We start from the raw sequence: 24,210 nt of genomic DNA, 5'->3' as shown, positions 1-24,210 counted from the left end.
TCTACATTTATTTATTTTAAACGTAAATTAAAAAAAGTGAGCAAGCAATATATTAAACTATATGAAAGAGAACAAGAGGAAAAATATATAATAAATTATAGAAACATTTAGAAATGTAACAAAATTTTTATTATAAAATGCATAAGTTTTCTTATTGATAATGTAAAAATTTTTGTTACATATACAATTGAGTATGTGTAAGAGATTGTTGTAAGATGTATGAAGAGTTAGATGTTTTATTACTTAAAGTTATGATAAATCACCTTTTCAATCTGAAAAAGTGCAACGTAATTTTTTTTTTAAAGGTGATTTATATAACATAATTCTATATATTAAGAATATATATCTAACCTCTAATACATTAGTTAATCTATAACTGTATATCACGGATTATTATAGTACACAAAGATACTATGTATATGTGTGTGTGATATGTATAAATATACTATTAGCTGATTATAACATTATGATGTCAACATTGATAAAGATTATGATTATTAATATTCCTCTCCATTCAGGTTTATCGTGATATTTTGCTGGACCATTTGATTAATGATTAGACTTGATTTTTTCTTATCGCCTTTGTTGTTGGGTTCAGAGGCAGAATCTATAGTGTCACCATCATCATCATTATGATTAGACAGATTGTCATTATGATCAGATAGATTGGTTTGTGATGTCTCTATATTCCTATCACTCTGATCTTCCCGTACTTCAATAACTGTAACTTCTCTGTAACGTAATGTTTTACAATTTATCAGATAATATGTTAAACTGTATAAATCTATTTATACAAATTTTACATAATTTTTAAGCCACTATCAGACTACACATTGAAGATTGAGATTCAAGATTCAAGATTGAAATTTGACCAATCAAAGAAATTATAGTTTCTTTTGTTTTGATTAGTCAAATTCCAATCTTTAATCTTCAATCTTCAATGCATAGTCTGATACGGGCTTTAGAGAATTAACAAAAATAAGGGCGAGGAAAATGAGCGATAAAATCGATCTAATATCGATCATATCAGCTATAAAGATATAAACAACGAATTGATTTACTACTTACCTAGAAAAGAGATTATTATTAGAATTGGAATCATTGGTAATGGAATTATTATTTGTAGATGCATAGGCGTCTATACGCCTGTACTGAATAGTGTACGGAACAGTGGTTTGATATTCATTAGTTTCTATGATTCTTTTATTATTGTTATCCGGTATGCAACATTTTTTTTCACCAAATCCAATGAATGGCCCTGGAAGCAAATATTTACAAATTGTTTATTGCAAAATTATCACATATTATCACACTATTATTGATAAATATATAGGGTGGTCCTCGTAACGGTCGCCACGATTTTTAAGGCACTCACAATAATCTGACATAAAAAAGTTTCAAACAAAAGTTGTGTGGCTTCAAGGGGGCCATAAGATGGGGACAATGATTTGACCTTGGAAAATCATTTGAAGGTCATGTGAAGGTCAACTTTAAAATCTTAAATGGAAACCTCCATTTTTTATTTAGTATTCTTGTAACTGACATCGAGAGCTTTCCAAAACACTATAATAAAGTATTTTTTTATTAAGTACTTTTTGAGTTATTTTATATTTTAGTCTGACATATTTTGATATAAAAAATTAAATATCTCGTAAAATATTTAGTTTTTGATAATCTTACCGTAATAATTCTATGTACAGAATAATGAGACAAATCAATTAGTATAAAAAAAAAATTGTTTTTAAGAAAATTATTTACAATGTATTTTTTTAATAATTATTTGTTTTTTTTTGGCACTAATTAATTTGTCTTATTATTCTGTACATAGAAGTATTACGGTAAAATTATCGAAAACTGAATATTTTACAAAACATTTTATTTTTTATATCAAAATATGTCAGATTAAAATATAAAATAACTCAAAAAGTACTTAATAAAAAATACTTTGTTATAGTGTTTTGGAAAGCTCTTGATATCAGCTACAAGAATACTAAATAAAAAATGGGGGTTTCCATTTAAGATTTTAAAGTTGACCTTCACATGACCTTCAAATAATTTTCCAAGGTCAAATCATTGTCACCATCTTATGGCCCCCTTGAAGCCACACAATTTTTGTTTGAAACTTTTTTATGTCAGATTATTGTAAGTGCCTTAAAAATCGTGGCGACCGTTACGAGGACCACCCTGTATACAGGGTATATCTGAAATAATGCACTAAACTTTAGGAGCGTATTCTAGGAGCCAAAATAAGACTTTTTTTTCTTATGAACATGGGTCCGCAAATGAATCCCCTCCGAGCTTGGCAAATTAATATTTTCATAATATAATATATGTTTTTTTCATTTTAGTGGCTTATTTTATTTCATAATTTACTGGGCTATACCAAATTTCAATCATTTGCCATTTTTTTTTCTGAAATACAGCTAATTTTTAATTTTTTCCCCAAACTTTAGAGGCCTCTAGCTCGGAGGAGGGTTCATTTGCGGACCCATGTTCATAGGAAAAAAGTCTTATTTTGATCTCTAGAATATACTCCTAAAGTTTAGTGCATCATTTTAGATACACCCTGTATAAATAATTATAATGTGTAATTTTCTTTGCCGAAGAATTACCACATTTTGAATCTACTTTCATTTTAGCGTTCAAATACATAGATAAATCATCAATGTACTGTAAGAATAATTAATATTTTTTCGTTAATATATACTTTTAATTGATTACTCTTTGCATTATCGTGTGTATATAAAATATTATAAAAGGCGTGCGTTAGAAAGTGAAAATTATTTTTGTAATATTAACTAATTAATTTATTAGTTTGTATAGACGTTGCAAATTTGAAAAAAATATGTATTTCCCATAAAATATGTCGTATGCATTATATCTTAAAAACACCAATCCTTTCTGAAATTTCATTAATTAAACAGTCATGAAAAAGCAAAGTTTTCTATCATACAAATTCAATCAACATTCAATCATTGATCGTTTTTATTCTTATGTATAGCATGTAAAACAATATCGAAATATAAAATGATAAGTACAATTTCTTAAAACAAAGCTAATTTGAAACAATTCAATGTTTTGTGAAATATGCTAATCTGTTATAGTGGTAATAAAGCTATATTATCGATTGTTTTTTTTTTATCTTTGTTCTTATAAATATTATTTTCACTTGCAAATAACAGGAGCTGTACTCGATGCTGGATTTGTTAAGAATAATTCAAAGATTCTTATCAGATCTTGCATGGAATGTTTTACTATTAGAATATTTCATAAATGGCAGGTTGCAGAATATTACAATGTTAAATTTAAAACAATCACTTTGGTATCAATCTTTGTCTCTAATTATTCAATCAAAATTCTGGGATAGAACCGGTCAAAAAGAAATATTCTATATACTGAAACAATGCAATATAAAATTTTTCTCACCATAAGCAACTTGAAAATACACACATATACAATTTGTATATATTTATATATAGACACGAATTGTGCATATGTGTGTGTAAATATACTTACTTTCCTCTTCTGGTGGAGCACTGGCGACTGCTATTGCATTAGAATTATCTGGTGCTACTTCTAATGCTATATCATGTGCATTATTCGATCTAGATTCGCGAATTTGATGTGCGCAGCCTGTTTAAAAAAACATATTTCCAATATTTAAATTCTTTATTGTGGTTTAATGTTGAATTATATATATATATATATATATATATATATATATACATTATAAAAAATATTACACAGTTATATTAATGATAAGTGTAATTTCACATTCTTTTTTTTCTCATAGTATAGTCTGTTTTTATTATGTAAGTTTATTATAAAAATGAAATTATAAAGATAGCCAGATTTGTGTCACCTTTATTAATAATAAAATGCAATACTCTCTTCTACATAGATATAACAAATTTTAACTTTATACATTACATATATATGTATAGTGTCCAATGTTTATAAAATAGAAAAAAGAACATAACAAAATATAACTTATAGAATTAAAAAAAGTTACATCTGATTAAAAACTTACGGCGTTTGTAAAACTTATAGCAGAATAAAACTGCAATGAGAACAATTGCTATCACAATGGCCACTATAATTATAATTAATTGCTTGTGCGTAATATCAGATCCAGCTGCAAATAAAATAAATATATTGAATGATTAGAGGAAAAGCAAAAAATTATGTAATATACTTAAGTGTGGATATATAAATATGTGAATATATAAATATCTTATATTGATTTTTCACTTTGATGCAGAAGAATAACAAACGAAAATTAATAATGGACCACATGAACAATTATTTTCCATTTGTTTAACGAAATCCAGGAGTAACAGGATCACTTACCTAAATTCTCTATATATTTACATGATGGCGTCTCTTGGCCAGTGGCGAGAATTTCAGATATGTATCTATAAATCAAGATAATTTTATAGACAAGTCTATAAAAAAGACAAGAGACAATTTTTTTATGTTGCACATATACATATCAAGTGGATACTCTATTATTTTTTGTTATTTACATAATACGTTTCATATGTTCGCCGCCGACTTTAATAATTACAATTATACGGATATATCATTCTAATTGGACATTTTTATTATCTGCGATCCAGTTGATTAAAGTGAAATTTTTATATTAATACATTTATCATTCATCAATTCTAAATTACCGAAAGACGTTGTATAATATATATATAAAGTTTATATTGTGTGTGTGTGTGTATAAAATTTCTTTTTTTATAGACGAAAATTCTCTTATATATTATAATAAAAAAAATAATATAAAAATATTGCGATTATTGATTAATCATATATATTGTTATTATATTGTCAATCCTTTGTATCTTGATGAAACTTTGTTTTGGGTAAAGTAATGATGTTTTTTTTTTTTGTAAATTAAGATAGCATTATTTGAAAAATCTTTTCCATCATATAATAAACAAAAAAATGATGCAATTTATTTAAAGATTATTGGTATTTTTAAAGTATTCAAACACATTAGCGTTTAAAACACACTAATAGAAAGAAATGCTGAATACAAAGTTAAATTTTATTTGCTTCAATATACTCCTGGATACAAAAAATTAATTAAATTGCACGTTTAGTGCGAAAGATTGTATTATATCTCATCGTCAGTATTGCATTATATAGTATAATTTATTTGTAACATATGTATAATGTCGGTGCAATCAAAAAGTCTGTACAAGCGCTGATAAACGGATTAACGATAACTAAATAGATGATTTTTATCATTCATGTATCATAGATAGATAGCAAGAGAGCAAAATATAAGAAGAGAGTGAATACTTGTATGTTATTTGATACATATTACTTTCTTACCCTTTCATGCATGGACCACATTGCAATGGCTCCTGTGCAGCTATCTGGCCTTTCACGCGATTATATCTGCTACAATCCAAATAATCCACACATCGTTTAGAGATATAACAAAATTGTTCGACAGGACAGTCGTTGTCATTCTTACACACTTCACCGTTCCAACCCTGCAAAGATGTTATTGCATTTAAGAGAAAAATATAAGAAAATAATTATTTTATATTTTTTTCTGCATTTTGTTATTTTCGGTTGTTAGTTCCATACGACAATGAAAAAAAGGCAGAAAAATTTTTGGTGATTCAAGTAAAAGCAAATATTAAACTTATAAAATGTAATATCCATTTTTTAACATAATTATTTATCAGTAAAATTAACAAAATATTTAGTTAATTATTTTCAGATCTTGATAGTATCAATTTTATCTATCTCTGCTGTCATTTACAAGCCTATGAAAGTAGAATTCACGGAGGTCTTGTATTTAAATAAATTGAATCATGATTATAACAAAGACCGGGTACAAGCAAACATCTATTTTAGGGATGTATTCTAAGAATATAAAAAAGGCTTTTTTCTGTACCTGAACATACAGGCACTTGCTGCAGAGAGAATCCCTAAGTAATAGACAAAGATACGGCACTTTCAAATTGCTCGAAAGAATAGCGAATATAATTTCACCTAAATTTTTAATATAAGATCAATCTACTTTATAAAGTATTACATCTACTAAAGACAAGGATGTCTGACTCATTATCGTCCGTAACAAATGCACGACGCATGCGCGCGCGTGCGCACACACACCACATACACCATTTCGAAACACTTGTCCGCTCCTGCATGCGTGCGCAACTCGGAGCGCAAATCGGAGATTCCTGACTCCGAGGAGGAAAGGCCGAGAAAACAGGTGATGACTCATGCTATTCGCACGAAATAGTGTTATAAACGAGCTGCTCCAGCCTCCCTTTTTCCATACTTGATACATCGATCGCGGATCGCTCTCGTTTTCTTCCTTCATTAATTTTTACGCAACACGATTCTATTTTTTTTCCGATCTAGCCGATTTTCGCCACAAACAGGAAACGTCACAATGTACTGCATTCCAAAAGCACGCATATTTTTGTCAACATTCCACCACATCCGGCCGATGCGATGGAATGATATCGAGAAATGTAGCATAATTAAGCCACGTGTCTATTGTTTCATTTGAGATTAAGGGTCGAAGATTCTTTTCTCGCATCTCTTTTTTTAGCATTTTTGTCGATTTTTCTTCGTCCTTGAAAGATGATGAAATCCTCCGAGAAGTGGCGACATTCTTTTTCGTGTAATCTGATAAATTACTCTCTTCTCAATTCTTTTATTCCGGAAAACGATCTTCTACCTCGATTTAGAAAGTGTTCTAGATCGTTTCTTTATCATTATTATAAGAATGCAAAGTAATGCAAACGCAATACGCAAACTTTTTGGAAAAACGGAATAACTAATAAAAAATCTATATGTTATATACACTCTTTCTCTCTCTTATTCCTAAAAAAAATTTTCTACTGTTTTCAATAATTATAAAATACTTTTCTCATAATATATATAAAATACAAATGTATAAATCATTGCGAGTTTAGCTTTTACGAAGAATAAATCTTACATGCGCACGCAGTTTCCGAATTTTGATGGTTGCTAAGGCGAATCTTATTGTTAGAAAGATGATATTTCGTTTCCTTGAACTCGTCAAAAAATCATTAGGTGATTAAGATCCCGTTACATTAAGCAGACTGGATTATATAAATCTGGTATAACGAGATTTGCCGTATCTCTTTCTACATTATATATAATAAAAATTGATGTCAGTACACAATCCTGACGAGTATTCGTAAATATTCGGTACTATACAGATACAGAAAAACATATCACATGAAATGGCGGTAATCCGCCATCCCGTGAAATGTCATAAATAGAAATAAAATTCATCTCTTTTGGTGTTGTATGTACCATGCATCATTGAAGAAAAATTCGGACTTGTTGAATTTACGCCACCTCGAATGATTTCCTCACGGGCATCTAATGAGAAAGAGAGAAAGAGAGAGATGTTAAGAGAAAATAAAATTTATATAAGTAAAATGTTAACCTTCAAGCTAATTTTATACAGTCATCAATTCCGAAAATCGCAATTTGAACATAAATCGTTTTCTTACAATTAATTTTCCTTTTATATAAAGTTTCTTTATTTGTCTACCTTAAAAAAGTAGGACCATACTCTCAAAAGAGACAGTACCGCTAATTTAGAATCGTCTAATTTGAATTGTGTATACAATACTCGGTTCATTTAATTAATAATCACGAAAGATTAGCCGTGTCGGTTCCTGTTTATATTTATCGATTATTAGTGAAAAAAACAAGTATGTACATCATGCATATAATAACGTATTCAATCATTGTATATTTAATACGGCTCATATGCATATATATACTTGCATTCGAAATCCTTTCGTTCTCGAATGATCGAATATGTTCAAGATAATTTCTGCGCACGCGCTATTTGTCTCGTTTGTCCTTATGACTCTTTGTGAATTTTGTTGATCGCGAGGATCAATCTCGGAGCGAAAAAACCGCTCCAAATGATATAATCCGTTATTACACGATGCATTCATATTATTTTTTTCATTTCCCCTCTATTCGCAATTTATCTTATGCTAGATCATAGCGGTTTCGATCTTCTTATACATGTCAAGAACGATCGTGCAAAATTGCAATGACTAAAGGGGTTGCTAAAATGATGTTACGATCGATGTATATATATGTTAAATTTAGCTTATTTCGTTTCGATTATTTCACACCATAAATTTGTCTTTAATGGACCTCTGACAGATCTCTTATTTTATCGATTCACATGGATTGCATCGTGTTTAAAATAACTGCATTGTATATTTATGACATAAAAAGTACTCACCATTTCGACAATAATACAGAAATGCAAATATATTCGCTGCGGTACACACCGCAGCAGAATTGTCACTATAACACGAGTGATTAAAGAATCTGAAGCCAATCGAATTAATCGTCCACGCTATTGGTAAAATCATTCGATCGACCGCTTCCAATTACACGCGTTGCACTTATGTCGTGAAGCGATATTCACCTGGTTTCCGTGTCCCGTATATGTCGGAGATTTGAGCTATACTGAACATGTTCGTGCATGCTCCGGAGAGACCACGCATCATCACAATTCGATGTTGATGGTGGGGTTCGCTGACTTCGATGTGTGGACCTGTGGACTTGGCAGGGCCGCACATTAAAATGGTCCATTAATCTCACAATAGAACAAGTCTATATAAAATATAAATTAATTATGTAAATTTACACACACACATATAAAAATGTAGAAATTAAAACTACACGAATATATATCGAATATAAATTTATAAAACGGAAAAAGATAATTATTTTATTAAACAAGCAATCGCACTAATAATATAAATTAATGATTTATTTAACGAAGCAAGAATTATTCTCAGATCGCGCTGCGCAAGGCGTATTTTGTGTTTGCCAAGTAAATTAGTCGGGTCTTATATTTTTCTTTCGTTTGCGTTTACTATGCAATTTTGTCCGATTTTTCATTTTTCTTTTTTTTTCACACATCTTCAATACTCGATTACACATTAATTTTATTGTATACTTGTATATATAACTCGTCTCTTTTATTTTGCAGGAAGCGTAACACGTATTAGCGCAGAGTTAAAAAGATAAGATTTCTTTCTATGAATTGCGAGCCCGTACACAGCGTAATAGATAAGCGATCCGAAGTTAAATAATTCTTGCTACGAGAAATTATTTTAATTCTTATTGTTTAATAATTGTATATGCTATTCCGATTATTTGAATAACTAATAACGTCTAAAATACTAAATGCGATCAGTAGCATTATTATATATGGTATATCAAAAAATAAAAGAGATATATCAATATGAAAAATATATAAATACTTACCCAAACAGCACAAAACATCCTCAGGATCATCCTGAATATGTCCAGGACGGTTCAGGACATTTGTAGGATGTTTTAAGATATTATTATAAATATATTTATAAAAATTTAATATGCATACATAATTATTTTTAGTTGTGTCGGCTATTTAATATAATTTAGAAATCTTAAGTATTATAATAAGTATTAATGTCCTATAAATGTCCAGTGGATAACCCCTGGATGTCCGTAGGATATCTGGACAGGATCTGCCCTGTCTATTATATTGGATGTCTTTTGGATTTCCAGAGGATATATACATGTGCAATTAATTGTTAACATTAATTTCGCTTTATATTAATAATTGAATTTGATGCGCACATTTTCATATATCCGAAATTATTATTTATTTAATATTTTATGAGAAATGTTATTGTCCGCAATATTCCAAAAACTTTACAAAAAATAGTATTCAATCGCTAGTTCGTTTGTTTACCGCTATGCGACGCGCGAACTTGTATATGAGATTTGGTCATGAGAATTATATAAAGCTTGCAAAGAGCAACTGACAGGAAATTATAAATGTAATTATTTTCTATCAGTTCAATTTCTGATGCAATCTCAACATAGGGAATTCAGATATTGGATTGTTTAGAAAATATTACACGACTCAAATCCGGAAGCCAAACCTAAAATATTCATATACAGCACGAAAACCTCAAATATTAAAGAACGTGAACTATTTTTAATATTAGATTTTTAGTATTAGCAGTAAATAACAAAACATAATTTTAATTTATATTTAAATTTTAAAATTTGCTCTTTTTTTGAAACATACAAAAAATATCCCTAACATATCCTATAAAAATCCTTAGGATGTTCCACAGGATCTCCCTGGATTCTCCAGAGGTTAATATACGGCTATCATTTACTCTTCCTCAGGACATCCAGAGGAGATCCAAGGATTAAAATGGGATATCCTGAGGATATCCTGCATGTATGTCCTGGATGCCTTTTGGACGTCCTAAGGACATCCTTGTGCTGTCTGGGGTAATACACAATACACATGATGATTGGTCGTCAAATGAAGAAATTTAAAATTCTGTATTTGATAGCCAATTGTGTGATACTGTATGTTACACTGTGTCTGTATACCTTGCTGGAAAACATCCAATGAATATACATAAAAAATATATACGAATTTTACGTTAATAGAAAGAGAGGGAGGAGTGGGAGTAAAAGAAGGAGAGGAAGAGAGAGGGTGGAGAGAGAGAAAATTAGCTAAACAATACAACAATGGAAAAGATTCAATTTGAGATCCTTTTTAGAAAACTTTTCTTGGGATGATTTACTGCATGAATAGAAATATATATAGCTGTCTATAGCGCCCTTATAATATTCGTACAATATACTTAGTGATATTATATATGATATATTATATGATTTTGACGACCAGATACATTAAAGGTAACTTTCTCTATAGTCGTATATGTAAAATAAATTTTTCTTTATATATAATATTTTAAAGAAACTAAATCATATATGTATATATACGTCTATTAATGTTTAACATTATATTATCTCGATAATTAAATGAAATAATAATTCTAAAAGATGTACCTGGTATACTCCATATTTTTTTGTAAGTAGAAAAATTAAATGGTAAAAATTTTATAACAAATATATATTGGTTCTAAAGACTTATATACAATATTTATGTGCGACAAAATGTCGTCGCACCGGTAACGCATGCGCATTGGAAATATGTGCAATATGTGTATGCACATCGTCTACTTACAAGCTTCGTAATCGATCTAATAGATAATTTTATTTTATTTTGCAATTTATTAAATAATATATGATATAAGGTAATAAATGGTAAGTATAAATGGAAAGCGCGCGCTTTGTAATATTTTATATCAAAAAAATTCTATTAATTGAATCGACGGTGATGAAATCTTTGTTACATATAAAAATGCAGATAATTCTGGACCGAATAAAACATTAAGGATTTACAGTCGGAAGAAAATTGTGAAGAAAAACTATGTGTCTTATTTTTTCAAGTAAAAAACATAATATATATTTTTTTATCTTAGTATTTATGTATATACACTAATAAAAAATGGAAACTGCCTTATGATCTACATGCAACGTGACGTTATAATAAGCAATAATAATATAATACTTAAACTATTCAACATATGTTTTAGCTTCAAGCTTTAAAGTATAGGCTACCGAAACACAGTAATTTTAAAACAATATTGCATTACAGAGCATTGTCGAATATTCCATTGCATTACTGTAAAATGATTCACAATTAATCATTTATTATCTTTAATTTGTTTGCAGATGATGTTTAATACAAGTACTATTTAATTAATAGTAAATTTTTTGCAGAAATTACGCCATGTTAAGAAGACAATAACTCGTAATCCAGTACCATTATTTCATTGAGAGAAACATGAGATACTAACCATTCTACAAACAATTAATTTACTCTTTTGTTCTGGTTTAAGATTATCATATTACCAACACATAGTATTTTTTTCGAAATATATAAACTTGTTGAATCTCTTATTGAAGGAAAACATCGATAATCATATGAAAAAATATTTGCGCGATTTTTAAAATTATCTAAATATATATATGGAGTGTGTACCTCCATCTTTTTTTCCAGGTACTACTTTATCGTTTAAATTACTGTATTAATGCTAGTTCATCCTTATTCTTATCAGCAGCAAATCGTTTTTTACATCACTTCCATCCCACCATTTTGTGTATTTTCTGTAAAGCCTAATGTGGATGTGGGTGCATCTTGCGACGTATCTTCTAACGCTGGCGTTTCCATACCCTCGGGAAGATTATTCGTCGTTCCAGTTTGACAATCATCCCAGTTGATTTTAAATCTAGTGACACGTGGTTTGTCTCCTAATATATTCCTTTGAACTTTATCAAATTGTGGCTGTGGAGGTGGATTTTCCCGGAGTTCCGGATCCGTATACTCGTTATTTATAAAGTAACCCACTCGAACAAATTCGTGACCCCTGTAGGAACAAGTCAGCAATACAACAGTTACGCCTAAAGCATCATTGACTGGAATCCTACTGACATCTGGTGGATCAGCCTAAAACATAGGATAAAATATTAATAAAAAAATATTAAAATTATGAATTTGGGAATAAGTTACGATATAATGATAATAAAGCTGATTTACAATGCTTTACCTGAAATACAAACATATGTCTTCCTTCTGGAATTGGACCAACGTAAATCGTATCTAAAACTTGATCAAATTCTTCTGATTCTGCACTACCTACATATATCATTTTCCATTCCAAATCTGAAATACAAATCAACATAATTAACATTGTATGTTGTTCTCGCTGTGTAAAAATTGACGAAACGAATACATAGCATACAAGTTTAACCAATAGAAGCTTCTATTACATTTCATCATATCTATCGCGTTCTTCAGCAATAAGTTATTGTTTTCACACAATTAGCCAATATATTATGTAATACTAGGAAACAGTTTCGCTTTTCTCTTGAAAAAAAAGTTGTGTATGACATCATTATCGTAAAATTAACCTAAAAATGGATGAGCGCGTTTGGAGATCGCGTTTATTCGGCAGCAAACCGTGTTTATTCGAACTCGCACCTTCTTTGAGCTCCTCGATGCACTCGAATGTGACCTCGAACTGGAACGGGTTCAGAAACGGCGAGGGATTATCAAGAACAGCGACGTTCGCCAGTTGAACTTTGGCCATGATGTATCCGATGAATTCTTGAGATGTTTTTATCAACAACAGGTTCGATTCCAACGAACACCCCGGGGTTGATCCCAACGTATTAGCTAGATGAAGCAGAGCGTAAACGTATAAAACGTTTGACGCGGCTATTTACGCTACTGCATTCAGGTATCGACGGATAAACAACTCCATTGCAGCACGCAGGATAGATTTGGCGGCAAACAGCGAATCGTAATAACCGCTTCCGGTGAAGATGCCCGCGCGACCACTAAAAAAAGCAACTGTTCGTCATTGAAACTCGACCACTTTTGGGGACGTGCGATGAGAAATTCGCGCTCGATTTTTATAGAACGACGATAAACGGGTGGGTACATTTTCGGATTGTCGCATCGCGAAACTTGACCTACATGAAACTAGCCGGCAGAAATTATTAAATATGATTATTTTTAACTTTTCTGAGTCTATTTCGTTTGTAAATCGTTTATGATTGATTGTGAATCTGTTTTTAATGTTTGTAACAAATTAGATTTTTCGTAATTAACAATTTTAATTTAGTCATGATGTCAGCCGACACTTTTTTAGCAATAAACAGATTTTATGGTAACTGATTTTATGATAATTGTAACCGACAAGAAATCGTTTGTGATTTACACATATACCAATGTTACGTTTGTGAACTGACAAATTTTTTAATTACATGTAAAATAAGTTTATTTTATAATTATAGTGCGCATGCGCAAAGTATACATAGCGTTTTCGAATGTAGCAGGTTTAGGGCCAATTTCACCAAGTCCGGTTAACCTTGTGTTCCGATTCCCCACCCGGGTGCACCCGATATTATAATACATATTACGTTTACTTATAATATCGGGTGCACCCGGGTGGGGAATTGGAACACAGCCTAAGGCCGATATTACATTTGTCGTACGACAAACTTTTTAAGCATATTGATTGGCTGCAAAATAGAAACTTTCTGGAGTCTCTAGAAAGTAGCTAATCAATGCGCTTGAAAAGTTTGTCGTACGACAAATGTAATATCGGCCTAAGGCTAATATTACATGCGTCGTACGACAAGCTTGTCGGACGTTCCGATTTGCTGATAGTGCACATGCGTCCGTTTCTACGACGAAATTTTATCATACATATGTAATATAGCTTCATCGACATATGTCTATAGCTTTTGTGTCGTACGTACGTGATTTAAAAAACATTGAAGTATGGCTGATATAAATTATTTTAATTTGCTGTGTACAATAGCACAAGTGATACAGCGAAGGAGATTATGCATTGCAGCAATATTATTAATTCACAAGAAAATAAAAAATAAAAAAAGATGTTGGGTATCAGATTTTCTTTGTGAGCGAAAGACTCACGAGGCTTATTATACAACAATACTAACGTTATTACAAAATCCTAATTTATTTATAAACTATTGTCGGATGAGTGCAACACTATTTGAAGAGTTATGTATTTTAATTGCACCAAAAATCAGAAAGCAGACACTTCCCAGACAGCACAAGGATGTCCTTAGGACGTCCAAAGGGCATCCAGGACATACATGTAGGATATCCTCAGGATATCCTATTGTAATCCTCAGATCTCCTCTGGATGTCCTGAGGAAGAGTAAATGATAGCCGTATATTAACCTCTGGAGAATCCAGGGAGATCCTGTGGAACATCCTAAGGATTTTTATAGGATATGTTAGGGATATTTTTCGTATATTTCAAGGAGCAAATTTTTAAATTTAAATATAAATTAAAATTATGTTTTGTTATTTACTGCCAATATTAAAAATCTAATATTAAAAATAGTTAACCGTTCTTTAATATTTTAGGTTTGGCTCCCGGATTTGAGTTGTGTAATATTTTCTAAACAATCCAATATCTGAATTCCCTATGTTGGGATTGCATCAGAAATTGAACTGATAGAAAATAATTACATTTGTAATTTCCTGTCAGTTGCTCTTTGCAAGCTTTATATAATTCTCATGACCAAATCTCAAATACGAGTTCGCGTGTCGCATAGCGGTAAACAAACGAACTAGCGGTTAAATACTATTGTTTATAAAGTTTTTAGAATGTTGCGAACAGTAACATTTCTCATGAAATATTAAATAAATAATAATTTTGGATATCTGAAAATGTGCGCATCAAATTCAATTATTAATATTAAACGAAATTAACGTTAACAATTAATTGCACATGTATATGTCGGGAGTGGTGCACTTGGACACAGTATAATTGGACACGGTGCAAATGGACACGTTACAAATGGACACGAGATTTTGCACACGGTTCAATTGGACACAGTACATTTGGACACAGTAATTTTGGATACAGTAGCTTTTGGACACATAAGAAAATACGCATCGTTTACTTGGACACTGCTCAATTGGACACTGTTCATTTGGACACCGTTCGTTTGGATACAGAAAGATGCGCACCGTTCATTTGGACACCGTTCGTTTGGACACCGTTATTTGCCCACCGTTCGTTTGGACACCGTTCATTTGCCCACCGTTCGTTTGGACACCGTTCATTTGCCCACTGTTCGTTTGGACACCGTTCATTTGCCCACCGTTCGTTTGGACACCGTTCATTTGCCCACCGTTCGTTTGGACACCGTTCGTTTGGACACAAAAATTTGATTTAAATTATACGACGTAATCCACACCAAATTTTTGTTTTAAATAAGAAATAGGTTTGGGTTAGGTTATATCTTCCGGAAGTGGAGCCCCCCCGCAGGGGGGGCGGAACCCACTGTATCCATGCATGACATCCAAATATGCGAAAGGCTAAACAAAGTGCTAAAAGCAATGTAAAATTAATGACATCAGTATCAGAGATATAAAAGTATGAATATATTTTATTTTGACAGATATTATAACCTTCAAATGTATCTCCTTTTCACGATTTCATATTTTACATAGATTTACCAGTATAAAGTGTTATAAGAATACTGATTATATTTTGCCAAAATGATTTTTATTTCTCTCCATCTGTTACATATTCAAACAAACAGTGCGCATGTTTCTGTGTACAAATGAACGGTGTCCAAACGAACGGTGGGCAAATGAACGGTGTCCAAACGAACAGTGGGCAAATGAACGGTGTCCAAACGAACAGTGGGCAAATGAACGGTGTCCAAACGAACGGTAGGCAAATAACGGTGTCCAAACGGTGTCCAAATGAACGGTGCGCATCTTTCTGTGTCCAAACGAACGGTGTCCAAATGAACAGTGTCCAATTGAGCGGTGTCCAAGTAAACGATGCGTATTTTCTTATGTGTCCAAAAGCTACTGTATCCAAAATTACTGTGTCCAAATGCACTGTGTCTAATTGAACCGTGTGCACAATCTCGTGTCCATTTGTAACGAGTCCATTTGCACCGTGTCCAATTGTACTGTGTCCAAGTGAAGGCCACTCGTATATGTCCTCTGGAAATCCAAAAGACATCCAATATAATAGACAGGGCAGATATATCCTACAGACATCCAGGGGTTATCCAGTGGACATTTATAGGACATTAATACTTATTATAATACTTAAGATTTCTAAATTATATAAAATAACCGACACAACTAAAAATAATTATGTATGCATATTAAACTTTTATAAATATATTTATAATAATATCTTAAAACATCCTACAAATGTCCTGAACCATTCTGGACATATTCAGGATGATTCTGAGGATGTTTTGTGCTGTCTGGGCAGGCAATATGAGCAGATTGGCAGCAGAAATCACGCAGAGCCTGCGCGCAATCTGACGGCAGATTGACAGCAGAAATCGAGCAATTTCTAGACATTTATATAAAATGGTACATTTAAATGGATTTAAACATTTAAAGGGTCTCGAGTCCAAGTAGCAAAATGACAGTAAATTTTGGTCACAAAATAACCAATTAGAGTTAATCCTAAAGTTAGGTCTCATAAGATTAAAAAATGACGTCAATAGTTGATATGTCACATTCACGGGATGTCATTTTCTGATGTTTGTATTAATAACATAAATTTATAATATTAATAATATGTATTAATATAATATATATATGAAAATTTGAATAATTACCCAGACAGCACAAGGATGTCCTTAGGACGTCCAAAGGGCATCCAGGACATACATGTAGGATATCCTCAGGATATCCCATTGTAATCCTCAGATCTCCTCTGGATGTCCTGAGGAAGAGTAAATGATAGCCGTATATTAACCTCTGGAGAATCCAGGGAGATCCTGTGGAACATCCTAAGGATTTTTATAGGATATGTTAGGGATATTTTTCATATGTTTCAAGGAGCAAATTTAAAAATTTAAATATGAATTAAAATTATGTTTTGTTATTTACTGCCAATATTAAAAATCTAATATTAAAAATAGTTCACCGTTCTTTAATATTTGAGGCTTTCGTGCTGTACATGAATATTTTAGGTTTGGCTCCCAGGTTTAAGTTGTGTAATATTTTCTAAACAATCCAATATTTGAATTCCCTATGTTGGGATTGCATCAGAGATTGAATTGATAGAAAATAATTACATTTGTAATTTCCTGTCAGTTGCTCTTTACAAGCTTTATATAATTCTCATGACCAAATCTTAAATACGAGTTCGCGTGTCGCATAACGGTAAACAAACGAACTAGCGGTTGAATACTATTGTTTGTAAAGTTTTTGGAATATTGCGAACAGTAACATTTCTCATGAAATATTAAATAAATAATAATTTTGAATATATGAAAATGTGCGCATTAAATTCAATTATTAATATTAAACAAAATTAATATTAACAATTAATTGCACATGTATATGTCCTCTGGAAATCCAAAAGACATCCAATATAATAGACAGGGCAGATATATCCTACAGACATCCAGTGGACATTTATAGGACATTAATACTTATTATAATACTTAAGATTTCTAAATTATATTAAATAGCCGACACAACTAAAAATAATTATGTATGCATATTAAACTTTTATAAATATATTTATAATAATATCTTAAAATATCCTACAAATGTCCTGAAGCGTCCTGGACATATTCAGGATAATCCTGCGGATGTTTTGTGCTGTCTGGGATATTTTTAATCTTCTGTCAGTTGCTTTTTGCAAGCTTTATGTACTTCTCATGACTAAAAATCAAATACGAGATGGATGCATATAGCGCGTCGCATAATGATGAACAAACGAACTATCGGCTGAATACTATATTTTTGTAAAGTTTGTAATAAAGTAAAGTTGTAAATTTGCTGTCATGCCATGCATGGCAAGATTTGCTCTGTTATTTGCGTGAATTTTGCATCTCGTTGTGCCAGAGTATACTTTGTTCTGTTCTTTTCGTAAATATCCCAGTCAGCCAGGTCTGTTCTAACAGATATTGCCATGTGCTTGCTACAAATTATTGTCAGCAAAAAGGCTACAAATTTGGTACAAGAGTTGTTATTACCGATTAAGCTGGCAGATTGCCGGCAAAAATCAAGCAAAGCTTGCTAACATAACTACACAGCAAATTGGCAGCAAAAACCGAGCAAAGCTTGCTGACATGACTGACATCAGATTGTCGGCAAAAACTGAGCAGGATCTAGAGTGCGCAATTTGATGGCAAATTGGCAGCAAAAACCGAACAAAATATGCAGCTTATTACAAAGTATTATAAAATAGTTCAGTCGCTTATCGCTATGCGGCGCGTTATTCATTATCTATACCCGTATTCAAATTCTTGTCATGAGTGTATATAAAGCCTACAAAATGCTAATAATATTATAATATATATATTTCTATCAGTTCAATTTTTGACATAATTCTTATACAGGAAATTCAGATATTGAATTGATTTTTGGCAAATCGGACAGATAATTGTTCGATTTTCACTTATTCAAAACAATTTCTGTCCAAAAAGATCTTTAATTTTATAAATTAAGTTATTTGAATTTACTTATATGTTTTAACATATTAATATATGATTTTATATAATGTCTAATTATCTAATGGTCATTTTATGACCAAAACTTATCATCATTTTGTTACTTAGGGTTAAGTCTTTAAATCTATTTAAATATATACTTTTATATGAATGGCCAAAAGCTGCAGAATTTGTTCGGTTTTTGCTGACAATCTGCTATCAGATTGTCTTGCGCAGATCTTGGTCGATTTTTGCCATCAATTTGGCGTCAAATCATGTCAAGCTTTGCTCGGTTTTTGCCGTCAATTTGCTGTCAGGTTATGTCAACAAGCTTTGTCACCAAAACACAAGCTTAATGCGGACACAGATGGCACTGGATTTGTTACCAAGTTTTGAGCGAATTTGATGCCAATTTGGCGACAATTTGTTAACAAATTGCTATCTAGGATGTTATCATATTGTGTACAATAAGGTTTGCTTTGTTCTTGTCGTAAATTTGCTATTATAGCGTGTATAATAAAATTTGCTACTAATTGATGTAAAGTTTGTGTTACACCGTGAATAGCATCATACATGTTCTTTGCGTAAAATTTACGAGCAAACCTTTTTTCTATTATTTACAGCATCGTGAGACAAAAAATTTTGCCGTCAATTTGCTTCAAACTTTTTGACAAACCAAAACAAGACAAATGTTTGCTAGACAATTGTTGTCAAAATTAAAATAAACCTTGTCGCAAAGCTTTGGCAAAACGTGATTTTAACATTCTTGGCTATCTGTGGGTAGTCATACAAGTAATATTATATTTTGTTAAGTTTTATATTATTTCTTTTTATTTATTTATTTTCAGAACATTTTCATATCTAAAAACATAATTTTAGGCTCCACCAAACTCTGGGTCCATATATTATAATTATAAAAGTTCGCATAGCATAGTGCTAATGGCTGTTCGTGATAGCAATTATAAATTTCTGTTAGTTGATATTGGAGCGGCAGGACGTCAAAGTGATGGAGGCATTATGGTCGAGATCTACTACTGGGTGAAGCGTTCGTAGCAGGTGAAATGGATATACCACCTACAGATCATGTCTTTGAGGGACCTATTTTGCCATATGTCCCAGATAGCCAAGTCTGTTCGAACAGATTTTGCCAAACGTCTGCTACAAATTTTTGTCAGCAGAAAAATTTCAGATTGTATACAAAGTCTGTTATATCAGATAATGATAGCAGAATGTCAGCAGAAATGTTACAAAACCTGCTGACATAATTTGACAGCAGATCAGTAGCAGAAACCGAGCAGGATTTGCATAGAATTATTATAGCAGATAGCCAGCAGAAACTGAGCAGGATCTGCACAACGCAATTTGATGTCAAATTGATAGCAGAAATCGAGCAGAATCTGTGCGCGCGCAATCTGACGGCAGATTGGTAGCAGAAATCGAGCAGGATCTGCTAACATGACTTGACATCAGGTTGGCGGCAGAAATCGAGCAAGATCTGCGCGCGCGCAATCTGATGGCAAATCGGCAGTAGAAATCAAACAGAATCTGCAGATTTTAGCATTCATATAATTTATTGAAATAGTATAGTTTATTCGCTTACAGCTATGCGGCGCACTATTCATTTTCTATATCCGTATTCAAATTCTTGTTACGAGCGTATATATAATGCCTGCAAAATGCGGCTAATAACATCGTAATTATTTCTATCAATTTAATTTCTGGTACGACTCCCGTACCGGGAATTCAGATATTGAACTGATTTTTAGAAAATCAGACAGATAAATATCCGATTTTCACTTATTTGGAAAGAAATTATCCAAATAAGTGAAAATCGTTCGTTATTATATCTATTTAAGATATAAAATAGAAATTAACTTCTATATAAATAAAATATTTTAATTTTGATTTAATTTCATAAATTAATTATTCAAATTTTCATATATGTATTACATTAATACATATTATTAATATTATAAATTTATGTTATTAATACAAACGTCAGAAAATGACATCCCGTGAATGTGGCATATCAACTATTAACGTCATTTTTTAATCTTATGAGACCTAACTTTAGGATTAACTCTAATTGGTTATTTTGTGACCAAAATTTACTGTCATTTTGCTACTTGGACTTGAGATCCTTTAAATGTTTAAATCCATTTAAATGTACCATTTTATATAAATGTCTAGAAATTGCTCGATTTCTGCTGTCAATCGGCCGTCAGATTGCGCGCAGGCTCTGCGTGGTTTCTGCTGCCAATCTGCTCACATTGCCCGTCAGCAGGCTCTGTCGACAAAATCTTATTTTAATGTGGTCACAGATGGCTATGGTTTTGGCATGGAATTCTGATTAAATTTGCTGCCAATCTGCGCGCATGCTGCTAGCATTTTGCTATCTGGGGTATTAGTAGCTGATAAAGCTTTCCAATTAACAAATTACACGATGCGGCCGTTTCTTGGAAAAGGAGGTTTAACAAAGGAAAAACGTATATTTAATTATCGACTCACTAGAGCGCGCCGTATGGTGGAATTCTTCTCAATGGAGAATATATAAGCGACCTATTAACACATCGATACAAACGGCAGAAAAGATAGTTAAAGCAACAATAGTTTTACACAATTTTCTTCGTCAAAATACCGAGGATATTAACTGCTTTTCCGAAACTACTAATGATATGGATATTCCAACTTTATCTGAAATTGAAGCTGCGGCATTTAAAGATTTAGGCAATGTTGGCAGCAATACTCATACGCGGGAAGCATACCACATACGAAGTATTTTTGTTGATTATTTTAGTAATGAAGGTGCTATTCCATGGCAAGAAATGTGCGTATAAAGTTAATATATTTTTCAATGTGCGTCATTTATACGAATACACTATGAAGTACATACTTAATTTTTAGATTAGATTTAATCATTATACCATAAAATGTTATTAGAAATAAAATATAACAAATATTGCTTAACTATCCGAAAAAAAATGTATGAATGTTTCACGAAATATTATTTTGTTATTAGTACACACGCACGCACGCACGCACGCACGTACGCACGCACGCACATTGTAATAAAAAGTACATACACATATTGAAATAAAATACATTTTTATTGAGACATGACATTTCCTTTTTTCTGTTAATTGTAGTTCTTAAAATAACAAACGTTGTTTATAAATATGATAATGTCATAAATAATTAAATCTTTTTCTCTTTTCTCTTCTCTGAAATAAATATTCTTTCAGAATGAACAAAAAATATATTCTTACTTTAGTATACTACTTATACTTATTACTTTGGTATATAATTTTGGTCTATTTACAAACATAAAAAACATAAGAAATGAAACATAAGAAATATGTTTTCAGATCCATATAAAAACTTATATAATATTATTAGAATATTTTAAACATAACGGTACTTTATCATATTAATTATAAACGAAGAAAAAACATTAAAATTTAATGAATATAAAATATTCACATACAACACAACATAGTTTTGGAGTTTATCTTAGAGTAATTTTGCATATTATCAATTACGTAATTACTCAGTAACAGGAACGCAACATCAACTTCATACTTTCTTACGTAATTGGTTTCCTTTTTCAGAAGTTAATTGTAATAATTTTAACGCAAATAAAAATCTTTCATTATGTGGAAATTCACGTAATAGATTTACTATTACAATTATTATGTTAGTTATATTGTCTTGTGATTGCGCAGATTCAGGTGTACGTACTGTTTTTTCTGCTTGTAGTGATGATGTATCTATTTTTATTGGTTCCCTCATGATGCTTGATAACATTTCTAACATGTCGCTATTATTCGATCGCTTTCGTCACTTTTGCATATGAGCAGCATCTTCTTCGAGTTCTGATATTTCACTTGTTGACGCACAGTCGCTACTTTTACTTGGAATGTTAGTAGCAGTACTGAAATATACAATAAAATTTATATATAAAAATATAATAAAAAAATACTTGATTACATATATTATTAATTTACTACATATCGGTCCGTCTTATAAAAGAAAGAAATTAATAAAAATTAATATAAGAAAACAAAAAAACTTTGTCGGTAAAATATATTTAAACTTATTTTTAAAAGAATGCCAATAACTATTTCTGTGTAAACAATATTTGAATATACTAACTTATGAGAATCCTGTGTATCATGTAGGAATTTTATATATTCGTACCACTTCCATTTGACAGGTTTACTTACAGCTGAACCACTCTTTTTCTTTGTTACATCGTTACGGATACGCATATACGAATCTTTAAGATATCGCCATTTTTTACAAGCAGCATCTGGCGTTAGAATTCCTATAAAATAAGTTAAAAACACAGTTTGACAAAAGAAATGAATAATGATTAAAAGATAATATGTATCTAAATGGTATTAAACTTACCGTTTAATTCTTTCGAGATTTCCTGCCAGTGCGTTGCTATTACATCTCGAGATCTTTTTGTAATTGGCAACGTGTGATTCCAGAATTCTCTTCTCTTTTTTACATTTGATATAAGAAGCTCCTCAATGTCTTCTGTAATATAAATATTTTTATAATCTTAGGTAGCATATTAATTTTTTTTGTATTAAATATAAGATATAGTAATATTATATATGAAATATTTATTTACCGCATACAGTTGCAGTAGATCAGTAGAATGTGACGATGCTGGTTCATATATAATGGTTTCATCTTCTATATCACATAATTAATTCATTCCATTAATTATTAAATATATTGTAACGCGGTCACCTCGCTCGATGCTCGGATCGGCTCGCCGGTGTCCGGGTTCGAGAGGAGGGGAGACTCAAGCTTACGAAACACAATATAAGTAGAAAAAATAGTTTATTTAAATAAAGATATGTACAAAGTAGCGTGCAGGGCCAGGCGATGTTGGTCAGCGTGCGGTCGGCAGAAAGCTGGTGTCAGGCGCGGGCGTGCAAAGCGGTACGCGGCGAGAAACGCAAGGCTTATTTCTAGCGGACTTATTATTATTAACGGGCTTTTACTACGACGCGGTTAGAACTAGCGGACTTACGGCTAACGGTCTTAAGGCTACGACGCGATATCTACAGGTGGCTTATTACTACGGTTAGGCTAGGTAGGTGGATATTGCCGACAGGCCCGAGTGTCACGTCGGGTCCGGCCTTGGCAACGGAAACCGGCGAAACCCGGTAGGGCTGAGCGAAACCTCAGCCCGGGTAGGTGCTAGGAGCCGGCGAAACCCGACAGGGCTAAGAGAAACTTTAGCCCGAGGAG

General features: G+C 31.7%; 2 protein-coding genes across 3 annotated transcripts; both read right to left on the bottom strand.

The window, feature by feature from the left end:
- Nucleotides 1-209: 209 nt before the first annotated feature.
- Nucleotides 210-8,529, bottom strand: LOC138942023 (putative E3 ubiquitin-protein ligase protein PFF1365c). Of its 2 annotated transcripts, XM_070312038.1 has the most exons (8): nucleotides 8,282-8,529; nucleotides 7,324-7,392; nucleotides 5,347-5,510; nucleotides 4,351-4,415; nucleotides 4,031-4,135; nucleotides 3,517-3,633; nucleotides 1,069-1,258; nucleotides 211-732 (listed from the first exon to the last, which is right to left on the bottom strand). In XM_070312038.1, exons 2-8 carry the CDS (start codon nucleotides 7,324-7,326, stop codon nucleotides 498-500), a joined length of 879 nt encoding a protein of 292 aa, XP_070168139.1. In that variant the 5' UTR covers nucleotides 7,327-7,392; nucleotides 8,282-8,529; the 3' UTR covers nucleotides 211-497. The 2 variants fall into 2 exon arrangements, with proteins under 2 accessions (XP_070168140.1, XP_070168139.1); XM_070312039.1 differs by lacking the exon at nucleotides 7,324-7,392 and having other exon boundaries at nucleotides 210-732; nucleotides 8,282-8,375.
- A 2,332-nt stretch (nucleotides 8,530-10,861) lies between these two features.
- On the bottom strand, nucleotides 10,862-13,541 carry Asf1 (histone chaperone asf1). Its single transcript, XM_070312041.1, has 3 exons — nucleotides 12,953-13,541; nucleotides 12,519-12,634; nucleotides 10,862-12,418 (listed from the first exon to the last, which is right to left on the bottom strand). Exons 1-3 carry the CDS (start codon nucleotides 13,059-13,061, stop codon nucleotides 12,044-12,046), a joined length of 600 nt encoding a protein of 199 aa, XP_070168142.1. The 5' UTR covers nucleotides 13,062-13,541; the 3' UTR covers nucleotides 10,862-12,043.
- Nucleotides 13,542-24,210: the final 10,669 nt, after the last annotated feature.

The sequence above is a fragment of the Polyergus mexicanus genome, unplaced genomic scaffold, assembly GCF_030449975.1.
Source record: "Polyergus mexicanus isolate NDT 795.1 unplaced genomic scaffold, iyPolMexi1.0 SCAF_21, whole genome shotgun sequence".
Lineage (NCBI taxonomy): Eukaryota > Metazoa > Arthropoda > Insecta > Hymenoptera > Formicidae > Polyergus > Polyergus mexicanus.
This window is presented reverse-complemented; position numbering and strand designations above follow the sequence as displayed.